Genomic DNA, 15,486 nt, shown 5'->3' with positions numbered 1-15,486 from the left:
CCCAATCACTATGATTTTTAAAAAAAAACTCTAGTGATAAGTAACATTGCAATTGTCATGATTGTAGTCCTTACACATAAGGAGACAACATCGAGGCTTCTTTTTATTGAAAAACACACTATAATACTGGTATTTAGATGTATGCTTTGTTAGGTATGTGAGGTAATATAGTTTATTGAACTGATTTCTGTGGGTGAGTGATGTAAGCTTTTGAGCTTACACAGAGCTCTTCAGGTCTGGGAAATGTACTCAGAGGGTATGTCTGCCAGCTGACACGGGCCTGCGGGGCTCAGGCTGTGGGGCATTTCATTCCCTCTGGAGTGGAAGGGTCCCAGGGCTCCAGCCCAAGCCCAGAACTTTACACAGCAATGAAACAGTCCTGCAGCCCTCAAGTCAGCTGGCACTGGCCAGCTGCAGGTTTTTCTTTGCTGTGTAGACATCCCAGAGTGTCACAGCTAAATACAAGGTGGAGCAGATTGTGTAATGTAAGTAGTTAACATGAGTTTCAAGGTGAAGAGGACTGTTAACATCTATTCGCTTACAGGGGGAAAAGGAGAGGAAAAAAAGATGGGGCGTTAGTGGGTTATAGGTTGTCATAATAAACGATACATCCAGTATGTCTATTCAGTCCATGATTTTTAGTATCTAGCAGAATAATAAATGTAAGCTCCCACCCAAGCTCATCTTTTGAAGATGTTGCAGGTGAGGACTCAGAGATCAGCTATAGAGTGATTGATTGCTTTCATAGTGGTTTTGGCTTTTACCATTTTTTCTGTGAGTTCAATGAACAGTGTAGTGATTCTCATTTCACCCATATAGTTGTTGTTGGAGCGTTTAGTGCATTGGATGAGGTATAGCACATATTGTGATAGGCATGGATCTTGAAAGGTATGTTGTGGGGGTTGTGGATCATTGTAGCAGTGGAGATATATCTACAGGTTTTGCGGTATCTGGTGCATCTTTGACTTAGTGTGGCCTGGTCTAGAGGGAGCTTGCTTCTGATGATGAGTTTGGAGAGGCTGAAGGGTTGTTTAAAAGCCAGAAGATGGGGTTCTGGAAAGATATTTTTTTCAGAATGTGTTTCCATTGAGTATGGGTTGTAATTGTTTGATAATTCTACATAGAAGTTCCAATGTTGGGTGCTAGGTGATAATTAGAGACGTGCAGTCAAAAGCAGTTTTACTTCTGTATTGAAACAGGTTCTCTTGGGTTATTTGGGTGGTCTGTTCCATGTTGTGATTTACTTCTCTGATGGAGTGTCCATTGGTGAAGGCCGTTTTAAGTGAGTTAAGATACATATTGTGAACTTTCTCCCCTAAGGGTATGTCTACACTACAGTTAAAAACCCACAGCTGGTCCATGCTAGCTGACTCGGGCTTCCAGGGCTCAGACAAAGCGGTTGTTTAATTGTGGTGTAGACGTTCTGGCTCGGGCAGCAACGCAAGCTCTGAGACCCTCATGTTTTGCAGGGTCCTAGGGCATGGGCCCAGCCCAAATGTCTTCACCTCAAACAACCCCTTAGCTCGAGCCACAGAAGGCTGAGTCAGCTGGCATGGGCCAGCCGTGGGTTTTTAATTGCAGTGTAGACATACCCTGAGTGCCTGATTGTGGATACCATGTTTCTAGAACAAATTATCAAGATCCTCATTTATCCACCAGTACGGAAGATAGTATAACATCTGCCTGTCAAATATTTTTTTTTGTTGTTTAACCAATGAATAATAAATATGTGCTTAACAGGATTCAGATACTGGAGATAATGAAACAAAAACTACTTACCATACTTTGCTGTGGCTTGCTGTGAGGATCTGTTTTCATATGTTAATGATTGAATTTTATAGTCTTTGCTACTTGACTAGATCTAGAATAGAATTTTGCTTGCAACTTTTTTTATCCAAGATTGTGCTACTTAAGGAAATGGCTTTTTTTGTGCTACATAGATAAAAGCAGGCTCCAAAAAATCCCTATCTAACTTTTTTTTTTTAACAAATAATTCAAGGATAATAAAATTGAAAAAGCAGATCTCCAGGAAGGGAAAATAAATTTTTGAAAAATATCTGTCCCAAGCCCAGTGGAAGTTTATTAGGGGAAAGAAAATCGGTGTATTTTTTTGCAAATAAAACCAAAAATTGTCCATCTGTAGCATTAATGAACACCCAAGAATTTCCCATGTAATTTTTTTTTTCATGTTCTGTCCGGTTTTGTTACAGCTTAAGCTGTACTGGTTTCAATATTCTCTGCTTCATGCTTTCTCCCAAAGCCTGTGTTTTGTGCACTAACAGAGGGTTAATTGTAATCATTCTGTCAGCAAAGCTCTATTGGTCATGTTTTGCAATGAAGAAACACTGGAATGCAGTTAGCTGGAGTAATAAGACAGTAGGAAGCATAGCAACAGAGTCTGGAAGTATAAAGATTCAAACAAAATGCTCTTGGGATAGATAATGGGAGCAGCTATGATGAAGACTGATTCTCAGTCACTTAGATTCATGCCATAGGAGGTACCATAACTTTTACTGATTTTTTTTAAACAAGATACAGCTACACTGATTTTTGCAAATGCAAACATAAAATTTGCAAATTTTAAAATTAAAATAATTTGCAGGCTTAAACCTCAAAATCTTAAATTAAAAAAATAATCCACCAAGAAGAAGGCTATAATGGAAAATGACAACCATAAGCTGCATAAGGGACGTTCTCCATTACTTAAAAATGCCTTTTTTTTTTTTAATGTTATTTTCTATTAAATTTATCCCACAACAACATTATCTTTTTCACATTTTCATTTTCTTGCATTGTGGTCCTATGTTTTGTGCTTTGAGGTGTATGGTGGCAACTGACCCTTAAGTAAAGAATCAGGAATTCATTGCTCCCATACTTAGGTAACAAGACATGACAGGGTTAGTATCATGCTAAGATATTGCCTCATTTTTGGTGGTTTGTCAGGCATAAGGCTAAGGAGTAATCATCCAAGAAGTGGGAGTATTTCAGCATGGCACATGCTCTCAGGGGTCTTAATGCAATTATATAGTATCCTCGTCAATATTATTTGTGGAAAAACATTGTAATAAATAATTTGAGGTTTTTAAACTTTATGCTAAAAACCAATTATATAAACTAAAGAAATTGAAATTAAAAATCTAACCCTTTAATAATTGCAATTAATTGACTCTTCTTTCTTCTTTTCAGGTTTTCTCCTTCTCCACCTTGGCCGCCTCCTTCTCCCTTCAAATCTGGCCATTTTGACTGTCTTATTATATTACTTTTCTTTGTCTTAGGTTCTGTTAACTATTTCTTGTCTTACCTCTGCCTGTGTTTTAAGAGAAGTCTTCTTTTCAACTTCATTTTCCTTATCACTGGATCCAGAAATCCAGTCATCAATAGTTTTCTCTCCAAAAATCCTAAAATATACAGGTAATCAGTTTAAGCTTCCTTAATATTTCTGGCCTTTTTGGTTCTTTTTTTGATTTTTAAACTTTTCTCTAATTTGTTGCTGTACCTTGATCTTTCCATGTCTTTTGACAGGTCTGAATGTAGGATTTGCTAATATATTTTATAATAAAATTATTACTCTTATTACAGGGGCTGATTATGCAGTTATTGTTTTCAGTCATGTGATCACATTAAATAGCCACATTACTTAGTGTGCTCTTTGAATATTCATTAAAAAAAAAAACTAACATGACTTTTACAGTGCAAGTTTTGACAAACACTAAATCATTTGTTGACAGTGGCTACCCAAATCTAAATGCAACGATGCATTTTGTCCAGTATTTAGCAGTTTCTCCTGTTGTTCTAGTCTCCTTCGCAAGAACCCGGAAGATACTCTGATCACTTTATAGTGTAATGAGGGGAAACAGCAGACTTCAGTAGATGCAGGATTGTTGTAATGCAGCGTTTCCCAGAGTTTAATGTTGTTAGGATTTTTAAATTACTAAGCAAGGAAATCCTTTAAAGGGTTGCATCTACACACTATTTTGCATGAAATGCTGGCAGAAGCAAACTGAAAAGGATTTATTTTTCCTTCCTAGCTTCATTGTGATGCTCCATGCAGGAGCAGCACAAATATTCTTCTAAGGATGTTCTGTCGGGAGAGACAAGTAAGAGGGAAAGCAGGGAGATAACAAAGACACAAGGGGAGAGAGTAGGATGCAGCCCTTCAAAATTTAATTTTTCTTATCCACTCAGTCACCTGGTTGGAGCTTAGAGTTCTTCACATAGTACATTTCGTAATCTTCAGTCACAATAAATGGACCATTTTCTATCAGAATGTTGAGCCTTACTTTTAATTTAACTGTGTAACTTGGAAAATAGTAATCACGTTTGGCTAGATCAGGGGTCAGCAACCTTTCAGAAGTGGTGTGCCGAGTCTTCATTTATTCACTCTCATTTAAGGTTTTGCGTGCTGGTAATACATTTTAACATTTTTAGAAGGTCTCTTTCTATAAGTCTATAATATAACTATTGTATGTATGTAAAGTAAATTAGGTTTTTAAAATGTTTAAGAAGCTTCATTTAAAATTACATTAAAATGCAGAGCCCCCCGGACCGGTGGCCAGGATCTGGGCAGTGTGAGAGCCACTGAAAATCAGTAAACGTGCTGCCTTTGGCACGCATGCCATAGGTTGCCTACCCCTGGTCTAGATACTTGCAAATCCTCCATCATCATGGATTAAGTGCTTCACAAACATTAGTGAATTTTTCCTCACAGTACCCGTGAGGTAGGCCTGCACTGTTCTATTTTTGGGGGAAGGGGAAGGGGAAGGGGAGTTAAAGAGATTGTGATCTAAGACACCATGCGATTAAGCAATTTGTCTGAGGACACACAGGAAATCTGTATCAGAGGCAGAAATTGACCCAGATCCTCCTTGTCATATTTCAGTGTCTCAACCACAAGACTAGCCTTCTTTTCTACGATTTTGTATCGGATATTCTCTTTTGAAATTTCAGGGCCTTATTATCATTTACACTAAGGTCACTTTACAGTGCCAGAATGGGATAAAGGAGCTTTAGTGTAAATGAGAATAAGTCCTCAGTTTGAATAATAGAACTGTTTTTAAAAATAGAAAACAATGTGCTGTAGTGTTTGAGAAAAGTAGGGCACTGACACAGCAAGGTTCTCAGGCTCCTGTTTCTTAGCTTGGGGAGGCACCAGACTAGTTTGAGGATTGGAGTAGTGAGGAGAAGAGAGAAAATGAAGGCGGCTTCTTGTCCCATATCCCTGGCTAGTGGAAGTCCACATTGCAAATATTAACATAGGAATTAGTGAATCAGGCCAGTGGTGCAGGGACTCAGATATCAGGGCCAACAGTAATAGCCAGTGCCAAATGCTATAGAGGAAGAGTCAAGAAATCCCATAATGAATAAGTATGGACTAAGCTGCCCAAAAGAGATGCCTTTTTCCTAACTCCTATCAGTTATTTGGTGGCTTTTGCTGTGAATCATGAGTGTTCTTAACACACTTTATACATTTTATGTAACCATGGATGTTCTCATTCATATGAATGTCTAATCCTGTTGAGAACCACTGTATTAAGCACTTGGCACCAATCAGTTATGTCTTGTGACAGTGAGATCCGGGGAATAACTCTGTATTTTATTCAGTATTTTTTTTTTAACTTTTAAAGATTTTTTCCTTTGAAATGTCTTGTCTTTCAATTTCATTAATGTTCCTTTTTTCTTATATTTATATTTTCTTATATTATTTGTATCCCATTTCTGGTATCCTCTTATGAGATGGGATGATTCTGTGTGATAGAAACATTCATCTTCTTGAGTTTGTACAGTGCATAACGCAGAGCGACTTCAGTCCTATGGCCTTTGGGTGCTACTGCAATATAAACTTTTAAATAATAATTGAATGTAGTATTCCTGGTGAGGGCATACCTTCCATTTACATAACGGTGTTTGTTTTCAGTATGATCTTGTTCTTCCAGCTCCTTAATATATTGTTTGCTTTGGACCACTGTTGATCATTGAGCAGATGTTTTCATTGGAAAGATGTTTTTGTCATCTAGAATGCCTAAGTGCCTCTTCCTAAATGTGTACATGTGTATAGGTAGTTCACATTGTATGTAAACAATGAAAACTACTTTGAATTTCTCAATATTGAATTTCATCTGCCATTTGCAGCCCAATTGTCTAGCTTTTCAGGACCTTCTGGAGTCCCTCCAAGTCTAGTATAGTCATGACTAAGCTACATGTTGTTTTTAAAGCATTCACTGTTTCGTCTCTAAACAAATGATACATAGTCCCTGCTCTGAAGAACTTGCAATCTAAATATAAATCTGTTAGAAAATTCAGTCAGTTAGGGATGTGATTGTTTGTGATGTTTCTATATTGGCAAAAGCTGTGGTTTGCCGGCATAAAAATGCTTTTGCTGGAATAGCTTATTTCACTTGCTGAACTGGCATAAGATACTTCCCAAAGCACTTTTTTTTGACCGTGTAATCTGTATCTGTACTAGGAGGGTTTTCTGGTATAGCTACACCCATGTAGCTACACCAGTGCAAAGCTTTCTGGTGTAGACCTGGCCTAAGATAGGACAGAAGAAGGAGAGAGCACAAAGGTTACAAACAAACTGAAGGAGTTAAGTCTGTCATACGTGAGCCTTTAATATTAACAAGAGAGATTTTACTTTAATTTTAAAAGTACTTTTTTAAAGAGAGAATATAGATGAGATAAGAAGGGTAATGGAGGAGTAGTAATGTCAAAGCAAGAAAGGTTGCAAAGAAAGAGGAGATGTATGGGAAAGAGGAGGAACATTGTGGATGGAGAAGATAACAGGAAACAGAGTGGTGCAAGACAGACATGAGGGTTCAGATTAGATCATTACCTTATTGTTAATGGATACTGGAGTCCTGGAAGCTCCAATATTCTGCTGAAAGCACGTAGATTCTGGTATCTGTAGAGCAAGAGAAACAATATGAAAATGTTTGCTGGTACTGCACCTCTGAGGGAGCTGAGGGCTTTGGAGTGCTGCCCTGAAAGAACCTCTGTAGAAGGTGGTGGTGATGATAGGTGCTACTGGAACTGGTTGCCCTTCAGCTGGAGGAATGTGGGATGTGCATGCAGGCTGTGCATGCAGGCTATTCTGTTTATATATTGAAACTTAGTCTTAGGGGTGCAGCATTTTGTTTGTGTTCTTTTGTTGGAATGGGCTCTTGTTGGGGCTGAGTTGGGGAGAGGATTGGTGAGAAGGAGTTAAGAGATTATGGGAATGAGCAAAGAGAGAACTAAACTGAGGAAGTCAGAGGTAGAAGGGGATTAGGAGGAAAAACGAGCACAATAGATAGTATTAATGTATTGGACAATTAAAGGCTTCTTAATAGTTGGAGAGGTGAGAAACAGAAACCCCATGTCAAATGAAGCAAATGAAAAAAACAGTACCCCAAGTGCAAGTTTCAGAGCTGAGTAAAAGTGTCAGGAGGCTGCAGTGGTCTACAAATGGAATAAAAGGCAGCAGGAAGGCCCTAACTTGTACTTTATGCCTCGGCTGTGACTGTTGCTGACTGCTTGAGGAAAAGAGTTCTGAAGGGGCTAGGGCTTTCCATACTCCAGCCGCTTGAAGTAGATTAAGGACAGGTAAAGGTAGCTGGGTCCAGTTCCCAGTACTAGTCTCTGAGGGAGCCTCGAACAGGTGGAATGCCATGACTTGCCTTCTGCGCTCTTGGCTGTACTTGTGTAGCACTGTAAATTGTGCCCACTTCGCTATTCTCCCTGTTCCATGCTCATTAATGAACAATCTGTGGGCAAATCCTTTCAGAGTTGTTACCACAGATGCCCCAGTGTAGCCAGCGATGGCAGTGGCTCATAAATACAAGACTGCAGGGCCAGGCAGAAGAGTGCTAGCCCAGACTTCACATTCTCCTGGACTCAGCTCAACTACAAGAGCACATGAAATCCCCATCCATCCCTATAGAACTGCAAGAGAAGTGAGGGGAATGGGCATGAAAGGAGGAGAAAAAACAGCGACTGTGCTAAGTCACGAAGCAAGGGGATGGTAGGGCGGGCACCAGAAGCCCACTTCAAATAGGGAATGCAACAAATTGAAGAAGGTTTGGAACCACTTCCTGAGGTGATCCTTACATTTGTGTTACTGTAGCTTCCTGCTATTTCATTTGATAAATTTGACTCACTGAATAATATATGTAGTTGTGTTACGCATAAACCCCCCATTCTTCAGGAGGGAAAACTGTTGCTGACATTAGATTAACTCTTTAAGTTCTTTTGACAGAAAGAAAAATAAGTCTCACTAAAATAGATCATATTGAAAGCCACGTTTTTACTTTATTTTGGGAAGGGTGGAAGTATTACTGCAATTATCTAACACTTCATAAGAAAAATCTTTCCTAGCTTTGTAACATTTATCTTATCTTATATGTTCAGAGTTAGAACCCCTAGCTCCATGCAGTTGGTAAGCTTTTCTCATTACCTGTATAGCAAAGATCATATGTAAATTTGTAGTTAGATTTCCAGTATCTCATCTCATTGTTCATAACTTGACAAACATTATTTGCTCTGACTTTGTAAGGTAACTCCTATTGTGGTAAATCATTAAGTGTTTGAACCATAATACTGGGTTGCTTAACTCCGATGTGGTTAAAAGCATTCAACATATTCTCTAAAATGAGATCCTTTTCAATAAGAATGTAGGATCCCCACAAATGATGTTCCTTGTGGTAGAAATTCTTTTGAATAATTGTGACACTGTGCACCTCAAAGTAGCATCCTAGAGCCCCCATATTCATCTATCTTTCTGTAGTAATAAATCTGTTTCATATTTTACCTAAAAGTGTGTTTTGGTTGTAGTGCTTGGGAAATCTCAACTCAGTTTACAAAGGCTGGTGTATGTCCTCTCTGCTAGGGAGCTGGGGGGAATTAGTCGGTTCCTTTCTCTGTGAGATTTATGAGTGGCTGTGGAAGGATTCATGCAATCTAGCTGGGTGTGGTGCTCCACATGCTGTTGTGCTGAGTGATAACAGCGCCTGGAGAGGTTTGTTGCTTGTCAGCAGCAAAGCTTTGTGAGAGACAGCCCAGGCTGGAGAGTTAAGGAGGAGCAGTGGTACCCCAGTTCCAGGTTTCCCTCACAATCATATCTTCCGGTAGGGCACCAATCCATTTCTCAGGACACATCGATGTAATTGATATAGTCTTGATCCAGCTTTGCATAAGTGCTTTGCTGGATCAGGACCTGTCGAATCTACAGATATCCAATGAAGGTTTTATTATGCCTATGCATGTTGTATACCATTACAAATATGCTAATTTCATCTATTGTACACTTATGCCTGATAGAAAAGTTATTGTGTGGGTGTGTATCTATATCTGTAATCAGAGTTTTGTCCAATGAATTAAGATTTTTTCTAAGGGTTTTTTTAATATTCACTTAAATCTGGGCTTTATAGCCATTGGATTAATAAAGGAATCACAGTTAGTGAATTATCGTATGAAAATGGGTTTATATTCAGCAGTCAGTATCTAACATAATTTCTACAACAAATGGACATCTCTTGTCATATGTAATTGCTGGACAACCTTATATTTGCAGTGCCAAAAAGTAACTCCTTTGGAACAAGGATTTCAAAGTAATTGGCTCCTAGTTGATGGCAGCAGTTGCCAAAGCATTTAGAAAGTCAGAGCAACTGAATTTGTAATTAATGCTTTGTACAAAGTGTGTAGTAAACCATGCATTCATTGGTAACAATTTGAATGTTATGGTTTTAGTGTGTGTGTGAAGTAATCATTTAATACATGTTATCATATGCTATTTTTTGTTCAGGAAAAAATGCTGCTTTTTCATTCCCATCCAGTGATAGAGCAATTCTGAAAGCAGTCCCAATGGGTAAACCGTCCAGTTCTGAGAGTTTCCTATAAAATGTGCACAGCCACATAGAAGGATAAAATAGAGGGTGAAATCCTGACTCCATTGAAGTCGATTGGAATATTTTTCCACAAGCAAGACTGACAGTTACAGTAACATATTCAAAAAAGTTAATTTTCTCTTGGGGACATAAATTTAACCCATATTTTTAAGACAGCCTCCTTAGCTTGTTTATTTAATGTGATTGGATTTTTAATTTGGTTGTGGTTTTTATATGGTTGGTATGCTGTTGATATTGTAGCAAACCTCTGCTGTGCATTTTAATATTTGGATATAGGAATTTTATTATATTATGGTGAAAGTAGCAAAGATATGGTACTCATAGACATGTTACTGTTATATCTGAGGGTGTCTGTACTTAAATCATTACAGTAGCACAGCTGCAGTTCTTTAGTGCAAACACTACCGACGAGGATGGGAGGGGTTCTCCCATTGACGTAGGTATTCCATGTCTCTGAGAAGCAGTATCTAGGCTGACGGAACAATTCTTCTTTCAACCTAGCGCTGTCTACACTGGGGGTTAGGTTGTCATAGCTATGGCCTTGGCTACACTGGCGCTTTACAGTGCTGCAACTTTCTCACTCAGGAGTGTGAAAAAACACCCCCCTGAGTGCAGCAAGTTACAGCGCTGTAAAGCGCCAGTGTAAACAGTGCCCCAGTGCTGGGAGCCCGGCTCCCAGCACTCTAAGCTAATCCCCACGGGGAGGTGGAGTACCTGCAGTGCTGGGAGAGCTCTCACCCAGCGCTGGCGCCATGACCACACTCGCACTTCACAGCACTGCCGCGCGAGCGGTCCCGCGGCAGCGCTTTGAAGTTGCAAGTGTAGTCATACCCATGTGTCTCAGGAGTGTGTCTTGTATGCTGTGAAGTAACTGTGCAAGAACAGCACATTCTTTCTCATCAGCTCCACTTCTTCTACTTGTTCATATATGTTGCCTTTATTTAGTAAAATAAGCTTTTACTCCTGTTAGCAATGCAGAGCAAAAAAGAGCAGTGGACATGTGAACTGGATTCTGTTCTGCCTTGTACATAATCAAGAGCAATCTTTCCCAGATTTCAATAACCGTTCCAGTCAATTACACCTGTGCAAAGCTACTGGAAAGCAATGAGATTACACAGGTATCACTGAGAGAATAATTGGAGGACACTGGAATTGCAGAGCTACGGTGAGGGAAGAATTTCGTCAACATAATAGTAGTGATGAAGAATGAGAAGCAAAGAATCCAGTTTGATTTTAGTTCACAAATTGAGTTTGGGACTAGCATGGAGAGAGAATCTTTTTTATTATTATTAATTTTTAAACTAAGCATATTAGATCTGGAAATCATTGACATACAAGGTTTTGTCAATTTCAGCGTAAGTGTTCAACTGCAGTTTATTACAATAATAGTCTTCACAATTGCTGAGCGATTAAGATAGTGAGCTCTGTTTAAGAGGAAAAGTCATTTATACGTGGTTTAAAGTAGGCATTGTTTTATGATGCAGAGTAGCATTAGATAAAGTAAGCTGTCCCAAGCCCCACTTTCAGATCTTACCATCCTCCTAACGCTATCATATTTACTAAGCTACACAAATCAGTGGTGTTAGCGCTCTGTAAGCTGTGCTTCACTTTTGTTGTCTATTATGCCTGTTCAAAAACACCAGTACAAACTCATGGGAATTATTTACGTCATTTACTTCATCCAGCAGTTTTATATTTCTTACCCAAAAGCAGCCATGCTTGTTCGTTCTCTATGCAGGGTCTTTATTGCTTATGATTTTATTTTTATGTGGTTGTTTAGTGACTTTTTTCTTTTTCTGTTTGAACTCCTATTTACTTGAATTAGATGCTAGATTTATTAATAATTGCTGGGGCGCTTTCCCTTTTTTGAAGGTTGGTAATAGTTTTGCTTTTCTCCATTTTTCAGTTACCTTAAGAACATAAGAATGGCCATACTGAGTGTTGTCTTTACTTGAAATACTACTGCTGCAGCTGACCCATTGTAGCACTTCAGTATACACACTGCTTATGCCAATGGGAGGGGTTCTCCCATTGATTTGGCTAATCCACCTCCACACAAGGCAGTAGCTATGTCAGGGGTAGGCAAACTACGGCCCACCAGCTGCATCTGGCCCATCAGATGTTTTAATCCAGCCCTCGAGCTCCCACCGGGGAGTGGGGTCTGGGGCTTGCACTGCTCTGGTGCTCCAGGCAGATAGCAGGGTCGGGGGCTTTCCCCACTCTGCGCACCTCCCAGAAGCAGCAGTATGTCCCCCTCCGGCTCCTATGCATAGGGAACAGACAGGGGGCTCCACACACTCCCTCAGCCCCCAGCGCTGCCCCTGCAGCTCTCATTGGTGGCGCCTGCAGATGTGGCAGAGCGCAGAGCTGCCTGGCCGTGCCTCCACTTAAGAGCTGGAGAGGTGACATGCCATTGCTTCTGGGAGCTGCTTGAAGTAAGCACTGCCCAGAGCCTGAACCCCTGACCACCTCCTGTGCCCCATCCCCCTGCCCTCTGAACCCCTCGGTCGCAGCCCGGAGCCCCCTCCTGCACCCCAGACACCTCACCAGCCCCACCCCAGAGCTCACACTCCCAGCCAAAGCCCTCATCCCCCTTCCCCCGCCCGCCCCAGCCCTGATCCCCCTTCTTCCCTCCAAACCCCTCTATCCCAGCCCAGAGCACCCTCCTACACCCCAAACCCCTCATCCCCAGACCCACCACAGAGTCCTCACCTCCCCCCACACCCTAACCCCAGCCCAGAGCTCCCTCCCACTCCTGAACTTCTCATTTCTGGCCCCACTCCAGAGCCCGCATCCCCAGCCGGAGCCCTCACTCCGTCCCACACCCCCAACCCCAATTTCATGAGCATTCATGGCCCGCAATACAATTTCCATGCACAGATGTAGCCCTTGGGCCAAAAGTTTTCCTACCCGTGAGCTAGGCCAACAGAAGAATTTTTCCATCCGTCTATGTGTGGACTTAGGTCTGCTTAACTATGCCACTTAAGAGCGTGGATTTTTCATGCCACTGAGCAACAGAGATATTCTGACCTAATTTTTCTAGTATAGAACAGGCCTTAATCAGAAGAATGTTCCCAGTTCTTCATAACTCTTAAAAGAAAAATAATTCAGTAGTTGGTAAACTTGTGAGCTGAATTCCATGAACACCACAGAATGCATGCTATTAGGACTTATTTGCAGTGTTGTTATAGTCATGTTAGTCCCTGGATATGAGAGACAAGGTGAGTGAGGTAATATCTTTTATTGGACCAACTTCTGTTGGTGGACGAGACAGGCTTTTGAGGTCCACAGAGCTCTTCAGGTCTAGAAAAGGTAACTAAATACTAGGTGTGACAGATGTTGGAAGAAATCAATTAAAATGAAGTGGGCAATTAACACTCTGTAGTCAGAGGACAAAGGAAGGCTAGTAGGTTACAAATAGTTGTAATGAGACCCTGGATTTAGTGTCTAGCAGAGTTATGAAATATAAGTTCCCATGTTTGTCTTTTCAAGGTGTAATGCAGGTGTATTTTGAAAATGAAGACTGAGACTAATGCTTTGTAATTAGGTGTAATGACTAACAACAACATTACAGAGATTAAATAACTATGTTAATAGCATAATTAAGAGTTGGGAAACATCCACAGATTAAGTTCTGTGTGATAGAAGTATAAACTGGCATACAAAAAAACACTAACATCAAATGGCTTTGAGTTGCCCATTCCTAGCATTCAACAAGAGAAGTACACCTCTGCCTCAATATAACACTGTCCTCAGGAGCCAAAAAATCTTACCGCGTTATAAGTGAAACTGTGTTATATCGAACTTGCTTTGATCCACCAGAGTGTGCAGCCCCACCCCCACGGAGCGCTGCTTTACCGCGTTATATCCAAATTCGTTATATCGAGGTAGAGGTGTGTTTGGTTCAGTTTTCTTGCTTGTCTACACTGCAGTAGATTGCTTTGTAATATCACAGTAGTAATGTGTGATCTTGCATTTTTTTTAAACAGTTTGTTACTACAATATTCCGGAGCACAATAAAACACATGAGAAGAGTGAATGAATTGATTATTGACATTCTGCAGTAATTTAGCCAATTCCAAAAGAATTTGGTATTCTAGTTCACCTTTAAACTTTAACATACCTAAAGTAGCTGTTTCTTTTTAAAAGGAACAACAAAAAGGTTTCTTTTTTTTTTTAATTTAAAAGTAGTTTATTTGTTTAATGCTTGATAGTGAAAGAGTAAGTATTTTGGTAGAATTTTCCCCATGTCACTTGTTTATTGATCTTTATTTCTCTTTATTTAGATCCCCATATTAAAGTCTCTGGAAAAAAAGAAAATGTTAAAGAAGCTAAGGAAAAGATCATGTCTGTCTTGGACACAAAAGTAAGAAGAAAATATTGAGTCCTGGGCCAAAATCCTGTGTGCAGGCCCCTATTTCTATGGTATAGTGACACTGAATTCTGCAGCAACTTAGAGTAAATTAAAAAGCAGATGCTTTTATTAAAATTTTACATTAAAATGAATAATATGGTTAGTAAAGTGTCCCAGGGAGTGAGGGGAGGAGGTTGATACTGAATTCAATAAAGTTCTATTTGAAACTGTTTTTCAGTTTTGTGCAGACTTAAGACAACGCTGTTTCTGGTTCTGTACAGTTAACATTTGGGGAAAAATTTTCCTTATCATATTGACTAAAAACTTGAACAGAGTTTTCTCTTTTAAAAAAATGCAAACTCCACTGCAAGTAGTGGATTATGTAGCGAATTATGTAGTACAGAATTGTGGAAAGCATGGTGTGTTTTCCTAATTTTATGATATTTCAGAAATGAAGTGCTGAGTGTCAGAAATTTGACTATAATAAGGCTTACTAAATAAATGGCTGGTGTGTGTTTTGTTCACAGATCAACTGTTTGACAAAATTATAAATTGACAAGTCATTCTCTCTGCACTCAGATGTTATGGTGATCTTAGCATTATATATACAAATGCTTAGGTGTAGGACGAACACTAATATAACAAAAAACAAACTAAGAACTAAAAGCTTATTTCGAAAGTGGAGTTGATATTAAAAATGCAAGGTAATACTCAAAAGAAAAAGCTAAACTAATCTCACTGAGTCCAAAAGGAAGAGTCAGTTTATTTTTTCCGTTCAAAATGCACAGATTCAGCAAGACAGTTTTGACATCTTTGTCTAAACTCCCTCTTCCTCCTTTATCCTCAGTGCTGCTCCTAGCCTTTCAGACTAATAGTGGGACATATGCTGTTGAATTAAGCATTGACTTCAAACTGATTGAGAACTTTCCATTTTGTATAGTAATTATTAATTTGATGGAGATAATCTTGTCCACGAATCTTTTCAAAGACTTTTCTGTACTGAAACATGCTGTAAGGCTTAAGATTCCATGATGGTCCAGGAGATAGATAGATCAGTTGGTATTGGGGGACTTGTATTTATGAAGGCCTGTGACCACAAGTATACTGGAGAGAATATTGTATCCTGTTTAAAATGATAAGTCCAATGGAGATCATTGTCTTACCTCTGGCAATTTTAAAGCAAGTCCAAACAGGCTTATGAAAGCTAAATATAAAGGCTGGATGCTCATCGTAGAGTTGGAAAATTTCCTT

The 15,486-nt window shown here is 39.6% G+C and overlaps 1 protein-coding gene across 3 annotated transcripts in view; it reads left to right on the top strand.

The window, feature by feature from the left end:
• Positions 1-15,486, top strand: part of BICC1 (BicC family RNA binding protein 1) — a 215,038-nt gene that overhangs the window by 153,508 nt on the left and 46,044 nt on the right. For 2 of the 3 annotated variants that reach the window (XM_030570387.1, XM_030570389.1), the window contains exon 4: positions 14,168-14,247. In XM_030570387.1, coding sequence (XP_030426247.1) covers positions 14,168-14,247 — 80 coding nt within the window. Of the gene's footprint in view, positions 1-3,186; positions 3,412-14,167; positions 14,248-15,486 lie in introns of all 3 variants that reach the window. The other variant, XM_030570390.1, reaches the window with a different exon arrangement.

Source organism: Gopherus evgoodei, chromosome 7, assembly GCF_007399415.2.
Source record: "Gopherus evgoodei ecotype Sinaloan lineage chromosome 7, rGopEvg1_v1.p, whole genome shotgun sequence".
In the NCBI taxonomy this organism is placed as follows: domain Eukaryota; kingdom Metazoa; phylum Chordata; order Testudines; family Testudinidae; genus Gopherus; species Gopherus evgoodei.
The sequence above is the reverse complement of the archived record's forward strand: the minus strand, read 5'-3'. Positions and strand labels throughout refer to the sequence as shown.